This window comes from Bos indicus, chromosome 24 (assembly GCF_029378745.1).
Source record: "Bos indicus isolate NIAB-ARS_2022 breed Sahiwal x Tharparkar chromosome 24, NIAB-ARS_B.indTharparkar_mat_pri_1.0, whole genome shotgun sequence".
Taxonomy (NCBI): domain Eukaryota; kingdom Metazoa; phylum Chordata; class Mammalia; order Artiodactyla; family Bovidae; genus Bos; species Bos indicus.
Window position 1 is genome coordinate 49,480,469 of NC_091783.1, and position 18,232 is coordinate 49,498,700.

At 42.0% G+C, this 18,232-nt stretch overlaps 1 protein-coding gene across 3 annotated transcripts; it reads right to left on the reverse strand.

Annotated features, from left to right (window-relative positions):
* Window positions 1-12,805: 12,805 nt before the first annotated feature.
* C24H18orf32 (chromosome 24 C18orf32 homolog) lies at window positions 12,806-17,199 on the reverse strand. Of its 3 annotated transcripts, none has more exons than XM_019986793.2 (3): window positions 17,044-17,199; window positions 14,500-14,687; window positions 12,806-13,530 (listed from the first exon to the last, which is right to left on the reverse strand). In XM_019986793.2, exons 2-3 carry the CDS (start codon window positions 14,662-14,664, stop codon window positions 13,465-13,467), a joined length of 231 nt encoding a protein of 76 aa, XP_019842352.1. In that variant the 5' UTR covers window positions 14,665-14,687; window positions 17,044-17,199; the 3' UTR covers window positions 12,806-13,464. The 3 variants fall into 3 exon arrangements, with proteins under 3 accessions (XP_019842352.1, XP_019842353.1, XP_070635131.1); XM_019986794.2 differs by having other exon boundaries at window positions 17,030-17,185; XM_070779030.1 differs by lacking the exon at window positions 17,044-17,199 and adding an exon at window positions 16,839-16,958.
* Window positions 17,200-18,232: the final 1,033 nt, after the last annotated feature.

An 18,232-nucleotide genomic window follows, 5' to 3' on the forward strand; every position in this document is an offset into this window, starting at 1 on the left:
TGTCTTTTGGGGACTGGCTTATTTCATTTAGCATAATGTCCGAAAGGCTCATCCATGTTGCAGCACGAGTCAGGATCTCCCTTCTTTATAAGGCTGAGCAGTATTATCATATTGGTTTCCTTCTATTTCTAGATTGTTGAGTGTTTTATCATAAAAAGATGTTGAATTTTATCAAATGCTTTCTCTTCATCATATGAAATGATGATGTCGAGTTTTTTCCCCTTTATTCTGTTAAGGTGGTATATTACACTGAGCAATTTTTGTGTGTTGAACCGTTCTTTTTTAAAAATTTATTTTTAATTGGAGGATAATTGCTTGACAGTCTTGTGTTGGTTTCTGCCCTACAACAACATGATGAAGCATTCTTGCATCCCAGGAATAAAGCCCACTTGCTTGTGGTATATAATCCTTTCAATATGCTGTTGAATTTAATTTTCTAGTACTTTGTTGAGAATTTTTGAATCTATATAAACCAGAGATATTAATCTGTTTGTTTCTTTCTCTCTCTCTCTCTCTCTTTTTTTTTTTTGTAATGGCTCTGACATTAGGGCAAGGCAAAACTCATAGAATGAGTTAGAAAGTATTACCTTCTCTTCAATTTTTTGGGAAAGTTTGAGAATGATTGGTGTTAATTCTTCTTTAGATGTTATGATAGAACTCACTTGTGAAGCAGCCATTAGGTCTAGGGATTTTCTTTGTTAGGAGATTTTTGATTACTGAGTCAACCTCTTTACTAGTCATAGATCAATCAGGATATCTATTTCTTCATGATTCAGTTTTGGTAGGTTTTGTGTTTCTAGGAATTTGTCTATTTCATCGAGATTATCCATTTTGTTTGTGTACAGTTGCTCATAGTACTCTTATAATCTTTCTTATTTTCTGTTGCATAGATTGTAACGTTTCACTTATGATTTTAGTAATTTGACTCTTCTCTCTCTTTTTCTTAGGCAGTGTAGATAAAAATGTGTCAGTTTTGTTGATCTTTTTGAAGAACCATGGCTTGGTTTCGTTGATTTTCTCTATCACTTTTCAATTCCCTATTTCATTTAATCACTGCCTTTAATCTTTACTATTTCCTTCCCTCTGCTAGCTTTGGGTTTAGTTTGCTCTTTTTTTCCTAGTTCCTTAAATTGTAATGTTGATTTGAGATCTTTCTTCTTCTTAAATATAAACATGTATAACTATAAATTTCTCACTTAGCACTGCTTTCATTGTGTCCCTTAAGTTTTGTTACATGGTGTTTTTATTTTCATTTGTCTCAAGAGTGTTTTGGAGGGGAGGGCACACCATGCAGCTTGGGAATCTTGATTCCTCCACCAGGAGTTGAACTCACACCCTTGGCAGTGAAAGCTTGGAATTCTAACCATTGGACCACCAGGGAATTCCCTCAAGATATTTTCTGATTTCCCTGGTGAATTCTTTTATCCACTAGTTGTTTATGAGTGTGTCTTTTAGGGACTTCCTTGGCAGTCCAGTAGTTAAGACTCTACCCTTCCAATGCAAGTGCCACAGGTTCAATCCCTGGTTGGTGAACTAAGACCCACATGCCACTTGGCATGGGCAAAAATTTTTACAAAGTGTGGTTTTTAATTTCCAAAGATTTGTGAGTTTTCCAGTTGTCCTTCTGCTATTGATTTCTAACTTCCTTTCAGTGTGGTCAGAGAGGATACTCTACATGATATTACCTTTTAAATCTATTGAGACAATTTATGGCTTAAAGTTTATGGCTTAAAATTTATGGCTTATAAGCTTCTTGTTATATGAGAATGACCCATGTGCACGTGCGAAGAATGTGTACCCTGTTGTTTTTGAGTAAAGTTTTCTGCATGTATCTGTTAGAACCAGTTGGTTGGTCAACTGGTTGGCTCAATGCATTGGTCAAGTCCTCTGTGTCCTTACTTACCTTCTCTCTGGCGGTTCTATCCATCAGTGAGAGAGCTGTATTGAAGTCTCCAACTATTATTATAAACTATCTCTTTTCTCCTTTCAACTTTGCCCATTTGTGCTTCCTATATTTTGATAATCTGTTATTAAGTGTGATTATATATTTTTTGGTAATGTTAAAAGAGAAAAGGCAATCTAATAGCCACTGATCTTCAAGATACACGTACTCTTTTTAAGTTAGTTCAGTTCAGTCGCTCAGTCGTGTCCGACTCTGCAACCCCATGGACTGCAACACGCCAGTCTTCCCTGTCTTTGACCATCTCCTGGAGCTTGCTCAAACTCATGTCCATTGAGTTGGTGATGCCATCCAACCATCTCATCCTCTGTTGTCCCCTTCTCCTGCCTTCAGTCTTTCTCAGCATTAAGGTATTTTCCAATGAGTCAGTTCTTTGCATCAGGTGGCCAAAGTATTGGAACTTCAGCTTCAGCATCAGTCCTTCCAATGAATATTAAGGATCGATTTCCTTTAGGATTGACTGCCTTGATCTCCTTGCAGTCCAAGGGACCCTCAAGAGTCTTCTCCAACACCACAATTCGAAGGCATCAATTCTTCAGCACTCAGCCTTCTTTATAGTCCAACTCTCATATCCATACATGACTACTGGAAAAAAAATAGCTTTGACTAGATGAACTTTGTTGGCGAAATAGTGTCTCTGCTTTTTAATATGCTGTCCAGGTTTGTCATAGTTTTTCTTCCAAGGAGCAAACATCTTTTAATTTCATGGCTACAGTCACCATCATCATGGCTGCAGTGATTTTGGAACCGAAGAAAATAAAATCTGTCACTGTTTCCATTGTTTCCCCATCTATCTGCCATGAAGTGATGGAACTGGATGCCATGATATACTTTTAAGATATACTTTTAATCAAAAGAAGAAAACTAAGCAGAGTATTTTGTATGTTACTTTTGACTTAGAGAAAGTAAATACATACCTATGTGTGTATTTGCTTACACCTTAAAAAAATAACTCTGGAAGAAACTGGTAAACCTGACAGCCTCTTAGGAGGTGAACTGGGTTCCTGGGAACCAGGACAGGAAGAAGAAATCTCTGTGTGCAGTCTTATAACTTGTGAATTTTGTACCTCATGAACATATCACCTATTCCAAAAAGAAAAGTATGATTAAAGATTTTTAAATGCTATAGACTGAAAACTATTAAAAAAATGGGTAGGTTATGGCTCAAATTAAAGTTATCCTAGAAGGTATTAGAAACTATAAATTCATTAAGTAGAGCAGGCTACTAAAAGAGCTTGCCTGTACTCTAGAAAACTCAGATTAGATATGATGGAGAAAAGGGGAAAGAGCTGGGACTAATTATTCAGTTGTTAGTTTGTTTAGATTCTTTTCCAAAGTATTTAAAGTGACTTGCAAACACATGGAATACAAAATTCAGAACATTAAAAGAAGGAGGAGGGACTTCACTGCTGGTCCAGTGCTTAAGAATCTGCCTTGCAATGCAGGGGACACAGGTTCAATCCCTGCTCCATGAACTAAGATTCCACATGCCAACTAGACAGAAGACCACGTGCTGCAACACAAGATCCCATGTAAAAAAGCTACAACCAAGACATAACGCAGCGAAATAAATAATTATTAAAAAAAAAAAAAAAAAAACAGGAGGTAAAGAAGGGCTGGGTCATAAAGTGGAACCAAATAGGTAGACCAGAGGTCTCTCAAAACCTCCTAAATTGAATCTTGTGTAACTACCAGTTTACAAAGTCCGAAAGTGCAGCTTTCCTGTGGAGCAAGTTGGAACAGATTCCACCTGTGAACAAATCTTCACCTGGAGGGTGCTGTCTCTCTTCTTAGAAACTAAAGGGCCTAAAAAGACCTCTGCCTATTAGAAGGCCTCCACAAGCAGTATCAAAACTATCTCTAGATTATTGTTTCAAGCCTGTCGGTGAACAGTGCTCCCATTTCCAACTTTTCTGAAAAACGAAGAGCAGACTTTGGAGTCAGACTTGACTTTGAATTCTGGTTCCATAATTATGAGCTGAATGATTTGAGAAAGTCACTCCCCTAGTCAGTTCTTCGTTATCTCCTGTAACTGAATACCACAGACTGGGTGGCTCAAACAACAGATGCTTATTTCTCACAGTTCTGGAGGTTGGGGAGTCCAGCCTCCGGTGATCAAGACACTGGCTCATCTTGTATCTGGTAAGAACACTGTTCCTGGTTTGCTGGTGGCTCTTGTCATCATAGCCCCACATGGTGGAGAAAGATGGGCTAGTTTCTTTCTTTCCTAATATAGACACTAATCCTGTCATGGGGGCTCCACCCTCACAACCCTACCCAAACCTAATCACCTCCGAAAGACTCCACCTCCTGATATTGTCCCATTGGGGTTAGGGCTTCAATATATAAATTGGGCTTGGAGGGGGGCAGAGACAAACATGCAGCCCATAATAGTCACGTAACCTTTTTGAGACTAGTTGTCTACTGGAGACAGTAACATCCCATTCATATGTCATAGTTGCTGTGAGATAAATTAAGTAATGCATGTAGCATGCCTTTTTCTATAAATTTTAATTCACCTACATAATCCAGGTGGTAATCAACTCACATGTATGACAGCTGCCAGTTTCCGGGTGCCCCTCCTAAGGGACATATACTGTACATTAACCAGAACCAGATTATCCTGCGAAGGGCAATCAGGAGGGGGAGAGGTCTCATGCCCAGTGTGAAATGGCTGACAGCACTGCTGCTGCGTCGCTTCAGTCGTGTCTGACTCTGGGCGACCCCATGGACCGCAGCCCACCAGGCTCCCCCATCCCTGGGATTTTCCAGGCAAGAACACTGGAGTGGGTTGCCATTTCCTTCTCCAATGCATGAAAGTGAAAAGTGAAAGTGAAGTCGCTCAGCCGTGTCCAACTCTTTGCGACCCAATGGACCGCAGCCCATCAGGCTCCCCTGTCCATGGGATTCTCCAGGCAAGAGTGCTGGAGTGGGGTGCCATCGCCTTCTCTGTGACAGCACCGAGGGTGCACAATGAGATTAAGGAAAGACTTGAGAGGAACTTCCGTGGTGGTCCAGTGATTAAGAACCCACCTTGCAATGCGGGGTATGTGGGTTCAATCCCTAGGCAGGGAACTAAGATCTCACATGTGGTGGAGCAGCTAAGCCCACAGGCCACAACACCTGAGCCTGAACTCCGTAACTAGAGCATCCGAGCACCCTAGTGAAAATCCCTGATGACTCAGTGAGGACCCCACGTGCCACAACTAAGACTGGATGCAGCCAGATAAATATTTTTTAAAAAAAGAGATCGAGAGAAGACTTGAGAAAAATATGATTACTGTTTTCAGACGTCATGACCCATTTATTTTTGGTGTGCCCGGGAACCAAATTAGGACCACAGGTCTGAAGTTACAACTTGCAGATTTCAGTTCCATGTAAGAACTTTTTGACAATAAGATCAATTCTAATAATTAAACATTCACATTTACAAGTTATTACGACCTATGTACTGTATTTTGTTAAAATCCCAGACAATCCTATGAGAAAGAGTTGATGTAGAAAGCTAATTTAATGGCCTGAAAAACACTTCACAATAGGTTGTGAAGTAAAATTAAGCTTCCTAGTAATGAAATGGTCTATCTGGAAGGAAAATGAGATTCTGACCACTTCATGTATTCAAGCAGAGGCTGCATTCATCCAGAGGCTGGATGAACAGATAATCAAATAAAACTGCCACTGGGAAGGGACACTGGCAATTAACCAAGTCTCTCTATTCAAGATGAGAAATCGAGACTGAGGGACCTGCGAGGACACAGACACTGACTGGCCAGCCAGTAAGCCGTGCAGAAGACTGGAATGGGCAGTCCCTTAGGCCTGTGCATGCAATGGTGATGAATTCCCTGCAATGCCAGCCTTTAGCAGTCAGATAAGACCCAGCTGCCAGAATGCTCAGAGGATGTGACTCCTCAGGTCCGGGGTGCTGACTGCCTGGCTGAGTGAGAGGTTACTCAGTTCTCAAGTCCCTCCTGCCTGTAGGAAGGCCCAGCTACACAGTTAAGTCTACAGAGTCCCTGTTCATCTTTCCTTATTTGGAGCCCTGAGGCCATGCCTTACAAAAAAGTTACTTGGACAGCCAGACCACTGCAGTTCCTAATAGTGGATAGTGGAGCTATACTCTGCTTCATGCTGGAAGAACTTAGGAGCTGGGTCATTGAGTATTTGTGTCTGCTTCCTGCTGGGGCCAAATTAGGATTTGCTGTTGTTGTTGTTCAGTCACTTAGTTGTGTCTGACTTTTTGCAACCCCATGGACTGCAGCACGCCAGGCTTCCCTGTCCTTCACCATCTCCCGGAGCTTGCTCAAACCCATGTCCACTGAGTTGGTGATGACATCCAACCATCACGTCCTCTGTGGTTCTCTTCTCCTGCTTTCAATCTTTCCCAACATCAGGGTCTTTTCTAATGAGATGGCTCTTCACATCAGGTGGCCAAAGTATTGGAGCTTCAGCATCAGTCCTTCCAATGAATATTCAGGATTGATTTCCTTTAAGATTGACTGGTTGGATCTCCTTGCAGTCCAAGAGACCCTCAAGAGTCTTCTCCAACACCACAGTTCGAAAGTATCAATTCTTCAGTGCTCAGCTTTCTTTATAGTCCAATCTCACATCCGTACATGACTACTGGAAAAACCATAGCTTTGACTATATGGACCTTTGTAGGCAAAGTCATGTCTCTGTTTTTTGATACATTGTCTAGGTTTTTCTTCCAAGGAGCAGGCATCTTTTAATTCCATGGCTGCAGTCACCATCTGCTATGATTTTGGAGCCCAAGAAAATATAAGTCTGTCACTGTTTCTATTTCTCCCATCTATTTGCCATGAAGTGATGGGACCAGATGCCATGATCTTAGATTTTTGAATGTTGAGTTTTAAGCCAGCTTTTTCACTCTCCTCTTTCACGTTCATCAAGAGGCTCTTTGTTCCTCTTCACTTTCTGCGACTAGGGTGGTATCATCTGCATATCTGAGGTTATTGATATTTTTCCTGGCAATCCTGATTTTATCTTGTGCTTCATCCAGCCCAGCATTTCACATGATGTACTCTGTATACAAGTTAAATAAGCAGGGTGACAGTATTCAGCTTTGACGTACTCCTTTCCCAATTTGGGACCAGTCTGTTCCACGTCCAGTTGCATAACTGTTGCTTCTTGACCTGCATATAGTTTTCTCAGGAGACAAGTAAGGTGGTCTGGTATTCCCATCTCTTGAAAAATTTTCCAGTTTGTTGTGATCCATCCAATGGGTATTGGAAATTTAATCTCTGGTTCCTCTGCCTTTTCTAAATCCAGTTTGTACATCTGGAAGTTCTCGGTTCACGTACTGTTGAAGCCTAGCTTGAAGGATTTTGAGCATTATCTTGCTAGCACATGAAATGAGCACAATTGTGCAGTAGTTTGAATTCTTTGGCATTGCCCTTCTTTGGGATTAGAATGAAAACTGACCTTTTCCAATCCTGTGGCTACTGCTGAGTTTTCCAAATTTGCAGGCATATTGAGTGCAGCACTCTAACAGTATCATTTTTAGGATTTGAAATAGCTCAGCTGGAATTCCATCACCTCCACTAGCTTCTCAGACAGTTGCCCTAAGTTCCTGGCCCCTGATATAAACACATCTTCTCTCAAATAACAATCAAATACTAAACTAAATGCTGCTGCAAAAGAATTTTGCAGATGTAATTAATATCCAAAATTAGTTGACCTTAATTAGGGAAATTACTTGGACCTGAAAAGTTATGACCAACCTAGATAGCATATTCAAAAGCAGAGACATTACTTTGCCAACAAATGTCCATCTAGTCAAGGCTATGGTTTTTCCAGTGGTCATGTATAGATGTGAGAGTTGGACTGTGAAGAAATCTGAGCACCTAAGAATTGATGCTTTTGAACTGTGGAGTTGGAGATGACTCTTGAGAGTCCTTTGGACTGCAAGGAGATCCAACCAGTCCATTCTAAAGGAGATCAGCCCTGGGTGTTCTTTGGAAGGAATGATGCTAAAGCTGAAACTCCAGTACTTTGGCCACCTCATGCAAAGAGTTGACTCATTGGAAAAGACTCTGATGCTGGGAGGGATTGGGGGCAGGAGGAAAAGGGGATGACAGAAGATGAGATGGCTGGATGGCATCACTGACTCGATGGACGTGAGTTTGAGTGAACTCCGGGAGATGGTGATGGACAGGGAGGCCTGGTGTGCTGCAATTCATGGGGTCGCAAAGAGTCAGACACGACTGAGCGACTTAACTGAACTGAACTGACATAGTCACATGAGCCCTTTAAAAGCATTCTCTGGTGGTCCCAGTTTAGAGTCAAAGATGTGCTCTGCCTTCCTTGGAAGAAAGCGAACATACCTACTGTGAGCTGACTAGAGGGGCCACATGCACAGGAACTACAAGGAGGCTCTAGGCGCTAAGAGTAGTTCCAGGCTGACTAGAGAAAAGTGGGAACGTAGTGCTACGCACATAAGAAAATGAATTCTGTTGGCAACCAGTGAACTTGGAAGCCCAGATGAGAACTGCAACATCCTGGTTTCAGCCTGGTGACACCCTAAGTGGACAATCCAGCCATGTCATACCCATATGGCTGACCTATAGAAAATGTGAAATAATAAACTCGTGTTGTTTTAAGCCACTAAGTTTGTGATACTTTGTTATGCAACAATAGGAAATGAAGACACCTAGGAAGTGTGAAACTTCACCCACTGAATTACAAGTCAGGAGCAGGACCTCTAGGACTGTGGATGAGCTATGCATAGATCTCGGGGCATCATTTACAATTTTTTCTGTGAATAGAACCCTTTGAAAATGGGCAGTGCACACAGCACAAGTGTACATAGCAGTCCTGCAGAAAACCCGCCCTGTTCCCACATCTGGGTTATTTTTTTTTAGGTCATTTAACCATTTTAGTAGAAATGAGAGGATGGGGTTAGGTGCATCTGAAGGTCCATATCAGCTCAATATTTGGACTATTTAAGTATACTTAGTAACTACTCCACCATACACTGCCCTTCTCAGTCATACCTTCTCAATCTAACCTCTCCCTTCACTTAAATACATCTACCAGTAGTCTTTCTTTCTTAAGGAACTGTTGCTTTATTAACAAATATGACTTTGAGGACAGAACTGCTGCTGCTAAGTCACTTCAGTCGTGTCCAACTCTGTGCGACCCCATAGACGGCAGCCCACCAGGCTCCCCCATCCCTGGGATTCTCCAGGCAAGAACACTGGAGTGGGTTGCCATTTCCTTCTCCAATGCATGAAAGTGAAAGTGAAAGTGAAGTTGCTCAGTCATGTCCGATCCTCAGCGACCCCATGGACTGCAGCCTTCCAGGCTCCTCCATCCATGGGATTTTCCAGGCAAGAGTGCTGGAGTGGGGTGCCATTGCCTTCTCCATGAGGACAGGACTAGCTGGTGGTTATGTTGGGAGGAAACCACAAGAGAACTTCCCTTTCCACTTTTCCTTTTGACTATAAGTGAACTGGACATTGAGCTTCAGATAGCTCAAGAGGTTTAGGATCAGTGGGTAGTTCTTTTCAATCCCATCTATCTGTTGAACAGATCAACACATCAGAGGGGGTCATTTTGAGTAAGTGCTGACTCACTTGTTTCCTTGGAATTAAGCTCAATAATGAAAGAGACATGACAAAACCCAAGTCTTTCAGGAGAACCTCAAAGGACTGAGAAAACATGTCCGTCCAAGAGACAGGAAATGCAGTTAACTAGCACAAAATCAGTTACTGCAAACTCGGTTAAGACAAAAAGCCATGCTGAGGGTGAGCAGAATCAAATCTTGAAAACAAGTCAATGTTAATTAGTCTACACTCTTCTCCACTTCTGCCCCATTATTCCCACTAAGGTCTGTCTGACAAGGGTATCAGCCACCGTGACTGCTCTGCAGGGGGTCAATATTTCAAGTCAATTTAAGGGTATGGCTTTGGAATCCTAGACTCTACACTTAGCATATATATAATATAGACTGACATGTTACTACCAAATCCAGTCCGAGGATAGATGATTTTTCAGCAACCATAAAAAGAAAAACATGGCCAAAATTGACAATTTCTCATGAAAACAAGAAGATATCCTTTATAAATGTATTCATGTTAATGGGCTATTGTTATTTATTCCCATGTTCCTTTTCACTCTTTTGCTGTCAAAATGTCTTTTATGAAATAATGGTGATAATAAATCACATCCTTTTAATATAGTCCCACTTGGCAAAACAAAATGTTAGCAACTAAGTTGCAGAAAGTAGGACCCCTTCCAGGACCCGAAACCCGGCTCTTGTCTAACACTCGAAAATGAATTGTCCGAGGAGACACATGTGCTGACAAAGCAAGAGATTTTATTGGGAAAGGACACCCAGGTGGAGAGCAGTAGGGTAAGGGAACCCAGGAGAACAGCTGTCACATGGCTTGCAGTCTTGAGTTTTATGGTGATGGGATCAGTTTCTGGGTTGTCTTTAGCCAATCATTCTAACTCTGGAGTCCTTTCTGGTGGTGCATGCCTTGTTCAGCCAAGATGAATGCCAGAGAGGATTCTGGGAGGTGGTTGGACATGTGGTGTCTCATTTTGACCTTTCCCGAACTCTTCTGGTTGGAGGCTTATTAGTTCTGTGTTACCAGGACCTCCTGTCGTAAAACAACTCATGCAAATGGGTTCCTATGGTGCCTGGCCAGGGTGGGCGGTTTCAGTCAGTGTGCTTCCCCTAACTATGGATCATCCTCTTCTACTTTTTAAGAAATTTCTGGCAGCACTGGCTCTTTATTTCAGCACTCAGGCTCCAGCACTTGGGCTTAGTTGCTCTGTGGCAAGTGGAAACTTAGTTCCCTGACCAGGGATCAAACCTGCATCCCCTGCATTGCAAGGCGGATTCTAAACCACTGGACCACCAGGGAAATCCGCTCAACTTCTTAAAAAAAATATATATATATTTTAGTGGTATATAAAAATACAAGATTGGGAACCACTAGTCTCTCTCTCTAATGTGAGACTGCTAGAAGTAGAAATGGCCTTAGAAGACCAGCAATTCTAAGGAAGGTAGGTTTAAATGAACTCGGATGATATAGGCCATCACTTTCCAAAAGTATCTATATTAACTTTATGAAATTCAGTACTGAATTAGAAAAATTGGTATGCTTCAGGAGCAATGAAGGAGTAAACCAACAGAGGAAGATGTGGGATCCAGGGAACAAGAGATGCAACACAGGAGTGGTGAAGAGAAGTCCTAAGGACTTCCCCTGCGCCCTGCACCCAGGCAGCAACTAGTCAACAGAGGAAGCATAGGGGGAGAAAAGGGAGAGGAAAAGCAGGAAAGCAATGCTCCGCGAAAGGAAACTGATCCCACTAAACTCACAACCCAAACAGTGAGCCGTAGTCACCTGCTCATCCTATCAGTATCCCAGCAAGGAGACGATGGTACCTGCGAGATAAGGCAGTGACCCAGAGCCAGTACTAACAGATGCCATCACCCCTAGGGCCAAAGAAGCAAGGAGAGGGAGAGGTTAGTGGAAACTGGAAGGAGTCGTGTGGAGCTGGTCACCATGAGGTTCAGTGACTTCTGGCTGAGGAACACATCTGACCTGAAGACACCTTGAAGGGAAGGACCCAAGGGAAAAAATACCCTGACCTCACACCTTCCTTTACTCTCCCCCATCTCCTGCTGCAGATACCACTGGCTAAACCAACAGATCCCAGAGGTCACAGGAAGCCCGCTGATGTAGTCCGTACAGCTTTCTTGAGCAGGAGGGTAGGGTGAGGGAAGCAAAGATTTGGAGGGACAAATGGAAGACATCTAGAGCACACATAATGATATACATACTGATCAACAGGTAAAATTTTGCAAATTTTCACTCAAAATTTACAAAAATAGTATTTGGAGGATGGGTGGGAGAAGAGGGAATATAGTGTAAAATAGCTATATCTCAGTCATGGAAGAAGTCAGTAATGTTTACAGCTGATAGCTCCCAAAACTGTATACATGTATCACTTAGAAATATGAAGATAAGTCATGAGATAAAAGCAACAGCTAAATGAGTAAATCCTTTGGGGACTATGAGAATAAGGATATCATAAACCTTGCAATATTATTTGGTTTTTAATAAATGGTATGTTTAATAAAAACTATTTTTAACAAAGTTGCTAGACGCCTGTAGGAAAAGCTAATAGTGGTTACCATCTTTGGAGCCAGAATAAAGGAATGAGAGTTGAGAAAGAACATTCATTCTTCATTTAACCTGTCCTTGCATTGCTCTACTATGAACATCTGCTACTTTCACAATATAGTTTTTAATACCTTAAAAAGCAATCCAAATTAATCAACTGGATTTAGCTAACAGAAATTTATCTAATCCCTCAGGTGCGCTGGGGTAGAAAAGCTGAAACAGACTCATTTCTATCAAAGGAAGTTCAAGGTGGATCAATGACTTAACCAGACACAGTTTAACAGAGCCTCAGTTAAGATCCAGGACTTCATTGGGGACCCAAGGTGGGGAGTTCCTTCTAATTTCTCCTTGCTTCAGAGAGCACAAACATTATATAAAGATATGTCTTGTCATCTTTGAATATTTGTATATCTCAACAGTAGGGGGAAGAAGCCCAGGGATGAAAGACCATGCGGACAGGCCCAGACCAGCAAGTAACTTACCAGTCACATCACTATTGCTAAAAACCACTAATTTTAGGGTGTATTACTATGGAACAAAATAACTGACACAATCTAAATTTTTTTTAAAAAAAGAAGAAAGTATCACTGCCCCATAACTATCCTGATGCCATCACATTATTCCAATCCTGCTTTCCGAAGTGGTTAAAAATCTTGCTTTTAAATATCTAAAAGAAAAAAGAACAACAAGCTAAACTCAATATTTAATACATTTGTAGGAATAGAAGGAACAAAACAAGGATTAGAATTTTATATTACACATTAAACATTTATGTAAAAGATGCTCCATTTTTCAGAGAGGTTTCCCCTATTCCTCTGTCTTTTCTATCTTCCTCAGAGCAATAAATAGTAATTACTATTCTCACAGATAAGCTACTCCTTTGAGTTGGACAGTAATTACATCTTTATTTCAAGTCATTATCATTTCCAAAAACTACTTTTCATTTGACTGCACAGTCTCACTGCAATGTTTCACAGTAAAATTACACTCCTCAAATTTGAAGAGCCTGAATAAAAAAAGCTAGAGCCCCCAAGAATTTCTAGGTACTGACTTAGTAACAGTGTCTACTGGCACAAACCTTATATATTTATTCATATTTTTAAAACTGAAATAAAAGAAATGAAAACTACTTTAATGAAAAAGGAAATCAGAAATGAGGTTGTTAAATATAACTAGCTACATTTTAAATACAAATACCAGGTATTCCCTGATTAGCATAGGTAAATGTCTAAACTGTTAATATCTAACCCAAATTCTGGTCTTGGAAAAAGATCAGAGACAATTACAAAGAAGGTGCTTCATAGTATCAGGTCCATTTTTATAACAATGAGATCCTTCGGGACAATCAGTTTAGTCTTTCTTTTTATCACACATTTCTGTTGGTCCTCTTGTTGGTAATCCATTTATGTCTGCACCCTAAAATGAAAAAACATTTTAGATATCATTACAACAAAAAGACATTATAAGAGATATTCTCTTTAAAAACACAAACTTCAGAATGAAAAACCTACTGGAAACGTGCAGGATGGCTACATTCGTGCAGGTGATTGAACTGAATAATCACCAACACGAAAGAAAACACAGCTGTCTAAATATTCATTAAAAAAAGTAACTGCATTACAAGACGAAAACCTCTATGAATCTACTCATTACATCTCTTATCAAAGTTATCAATCAGAGAAACGGGCTTATTCAGAACCATCTTTTGTCCTCTGTTAGCTATTTACCACTACTCTTACCAGACAGGAAATACTGTTACTATCTTGTAAGTAGCCAATGAATAAATCAGAGGACTTACTTAAAACCTTAATTTAAAGCAAGTGTTAATCATAAATAGAAAATTCCAAACCCCTATTTTAAAAAAGAGAGAAATTTAGAATTTGGTATTTTTTTTCTTTTGAACTTTTTCTTTTATATTGGAGTAAAGCTGATTAACAATGTTGTGAGAGTTTCAGGTGGACAGTGAAGGGACTCAGCCATACATATACATGCATCCACTCTCCCCCAAAACCCCGTCGAATCCAGGCTGCCACATAACACTGAGCAGAGTTCCGTGTGCTATACAGTAGGTCCTTGTTGGTTATCCATTTAAAAATAGCAGTGTGTATACGTCCATCCCAAACTCTCTAACTCTTCTCTCTGGCGACCGTAAGTTTGTTTTGTAAGTCTGTCTCTGTTTTGTAAGTCTGTCTCTGTTTTGTAAGTTCATTTGTATCATTTATTTTTAGATTGCACATATAAGGGATATCATATGGTATTTCTCCTTCTCTGGAAATTTAAACATATTAATGAAGCTTCTGGTTCTAAGAACTTGACTTCCCAAAAGTCACGATTTTACCCTGAGTGTACCACCCCCACCCATTCAAGGCATTTTAATGCTCTTACCTTATAGTCTACTTTGCCTTTGTTTTTATCATTGGTTTCTCGTATAGCTTTCCGAGGCCACATACGGCTAACAAAGGGGGAGATCAGAGGGTATATATATGGCTCCAGGAACTTTTTGTAGACCCAGAGCAGAACTGGAATGACGATGCAGGGAATGCACACCATTGTCCCGGATGTGAGTTCCTAAACTATTGACAAACAGCAGAAAAAACAAATTAGTTCATTATAGATTAATGGCTCAAGGAATTTACCTACATTAAAATACATGAAAAGACTTATTTCTACACTGAAGGAAAAACTTAAATCACACTACAGGTACTATCATAAAACAAGAGTCTATTCATAAAAATGATGCCATCTACAAGGGACAGGAGTTAAGAGGTGGCAGACTTGAAAATAAGAGTGAAGATAAGCCTGCCTCCAAAACTCTCCAATTTACTGTTTCACAACCATAAATTTGGTGACAAAGACAGGGCTTTCCAGGTGGCTCAGTGATAAGGAATCCGCCTATCAATGCAAGAAACATGGGTTCAGTCCCTGGGTGGGGAAGATCCCCTGGAGAAGGAGATGGCAACTCACTCTAGTATCCTTGCCTGGGAAATCCCAAGGACAGAGGAGCCTGGAGGGCTACAGTCTATGGGGTCATCCAACACTTCTTAGAACTGAGGATGAGGCAATTAAGCCCTTTACACACATCAACTCATTTAATCTTCAAAACACCTAGTGAGGTTGGGTACTCTGGCATTTCCATTTACATATAAAGAAAAGGAGTCACCAAAACGTTAAGGAATTCAGAGTAATTACTGGTGAATGAGTAAGCACTGTTAAACTAGGCAATTTAAAATGATTCACAATACAAGCGAGGAATGATATAGATAATCCAATCTGAAATAATGTAAATGTACATCAGGGAAGGACCACTATTTTACAAAGGATTCAGAACTGGATTCTTTAAAACAGTCCTTCTAGTCTCGGGTGGCACGAGTGGTGGGTAAAGAACCCGCCTGCAAAGGCGGAAGACAGAAGAGACGCAGGTTGGGTCTCTTGAGTAGGCGGATCCCCTGGAGGAGGGCATGGCAACCCACTTCAGTATTTCTGCCTGGAGAATCCCATGGACAGTGGAGCCTGGCAGGCTATGGTCCACAGGGTCACAAAGAGTCAGACGCGACTGAAGCCAAGTTAGCGCACACACGTGAGAGCTAAATTAAAATAATTTAGGAATTTGCCAAAAACATTACGTTCCAAAATTTTAAAGAACATATCCTCTGGTCAAAGTAAACCAAAGAAGCATGAGTCTTTTTCAGCATTTTACAAGGAATCATTATTTTGGGCTACTAGACTTTTAGAATCTCATCTGAAGCGCTTCAGATTGGTTTAGGTCTTAAAAGTACCACAGCATAATAATCAAGCAGGAACCCGGGCAGCTGCCTGGATTTGAGACCTGCTTTCACTATTTTCTAGACAGTATTCCTGAGCACGTTATTTGACCAGACAGTGCCTTAATTCTTCCATGTGTAAAAAGAAGATATATATTAGTACCTATATGAAAGGGATGTAGTGTGGACTAGATAATAGGAATACAAAGCTCAGAACAGTGTCCGAATATGGTAAGTACTATTTAAGTGTTGTTACTATAAAGAAAAAAAAACCCCAAATTCAAAAGTTGTAACCTGTCCAAAGCCCACACTTTAGGTAACTAGAGCTGCCTAAAACCAGAACTCCTAATTCTGGTTTCCTAGCTAAATGCTCTTCCATTTTCCCTTCTCAAAACACACAATCATCATGTTATTCCCCTTTCTAACAAAGTTTAAAAAGCAATGAAACCCTTCAAAACAACTGGCAATGCTACCAAGCCCAAGGATAATACGATGACTTGAAACCGCTCCATCATAAAGATTCACGTTTCTAACCTACTTGAAATTGTTTTAAATAAATTCTCAAAACAATTACTACTAGTTACTTCTGTCATAATTATGGCTTAGAAAGGCCTAGAAACTGTGGCTTAGAAAGGTCCAGAGGTGGCTATGATAAATTGACAAAAAATTTTATTTACTGTCTCGAAGCCAATTCTCGAATACTACAACACAGTGAGATAAATGGATCGAAACTGTTGGAGGACAGGAATTTCTTTCATTCGACTTAGTCCAATACAATGAAACAGGAAAAAGGTGAAGCTCTATGAAAACAGGGAACAGCTGTGGAGGGGAAACGTCAGCTCCAGGAAGGAATCAGTCCTCCAGAAATCAGTCTGGAGACAAGAGAGCGGCCGAGTCAAAGGTAAGGACTGAGACAGGAGAGAAGAGAGAACGGGGGTGACGATAATAAAAAGTGATACCGACAGTTCAGGCCAGACAGCGGATCCGGAGGTAAAAAGGCAGGAGCTGGTGGACGCGGGCGCAGGGCAGGCAAAGGGCGAGGTGGACGGGAGGCAGGCGCGCGAGGCTGGGGGGTGGAGTCCCGTGAGGGCAGGAGAGCCGCGCTGCGCACCGAGGCCGCCGCCCACGCCGCCCCGATCCCCGCAGACCACTACCTGGTTCGGCTCACCGGCCACAAATCCCACGGGCACTATCCACGCTTCCGGAAAGAGGGTCGCAGGGACGCACCGCAGCCGAGCCAATGGCACCGCAGGAGGGGCTGACAAAGGCGCGTCTGCGTCAGCCTGACGACGGGCCGGACGTAACGGGGACGCCCGCCGGGGGCGTGGACGACTTCCGGCGCGGCCGCAGCCGTCACTCGAGCCTGCAGGCGAGGCGGAAGCGCTCGCTTTACTAGGTACCCTGTCGCCGAGGTAGACTCAGGACGCTGCGCCCGGAGGATGGCGCGTTTGCGAGCGGCTCACCACCTGTTTGAAAGCCTGCTTCACAGCGACGGCTAGGCTGCTTTCGAATGCAGCTCTGGCTGAGCTCCTCATCCTGTTCAGTCGCTAAGTCTCCGACTTTTTGCGACCCAACGGACTGTAGCCGGACAGGATCCTGTCCGTGGGATTTCCCGGCCAAGAATTCCAGAGTGGGTTGCCACTTCCTTCCCCACTACAAGGGTCTTAAATTCCAGAGCAGGGGAAATTAACATTCAAGTCAATTTTGAGAGGGATTTATCTTACAAAAAATGGCTGTACCACTTCACTCCCACTGGGACAGCTACAATCAGCTAGTCTTTGATTGCTCCTGGGCTTTCCTGATAGCTCAGCTGGTAAAGAATCTGCCTGCAATGCGGGAGACCTGGGTTTGATCCCTGGATTGGGAAAATCACCTGGAGAAGGGAACAGCTACCCACTGCAGTATTCTGGCCTGGAGAATCCCATGGACTGTGTGGTCTGTAGGGTCGCAGTCGGACACGACTGAAACTTTCACTGATCCTACATTGCGGTAGCTCAAACAGTAAAGAACCTGCATGCAATGCAGACCAGGGTTCGATCCCTGGGTTGGAAAGTTCCTCTGGAAAAGAGAATGGCAATCCACTCCAGTATTCTTGCCTGAAGAATTCCATGGACAAAGCAGCCTGGCAAGCTACAGTCCGTGGGGTCCCAGGGTCGGACACGACTGAGCAGCTAACACACACATATTGCAGGTGGCACAGTAAATGCTACTGCTTTGGGAGTCCTGCAGCTCCTCCAATGTTCACTAAATTCAGTCCCTGGGTCAGGAGGATCCCCTGGAGGAAACCCATTCCAGTGTTCTTGATGGGATAATCCAATGGACAGAGGAGCCTGGCAGGCTGGTCCCTGAGGTTGTAA

What these genes read in the sequence shown, in the direction of transcription:
- C24H18orf32 (XM_019986793.2), bottom strand. Translation starts at nt 14,664, where the DNA reads ATGGTGTGCATTCCCTGCATCGTCATTCCAGTTCTGCTCTGGGTCTAC. An exon ending in AAGGCAAAGTAGACTATAAG is followed by an intron (nt 13,531 to 14,499) that starts GTAAGAGCATTA and finishes TTTTCATTTTAG; the next exon opens with GGTGCAGACATAAATGGATT.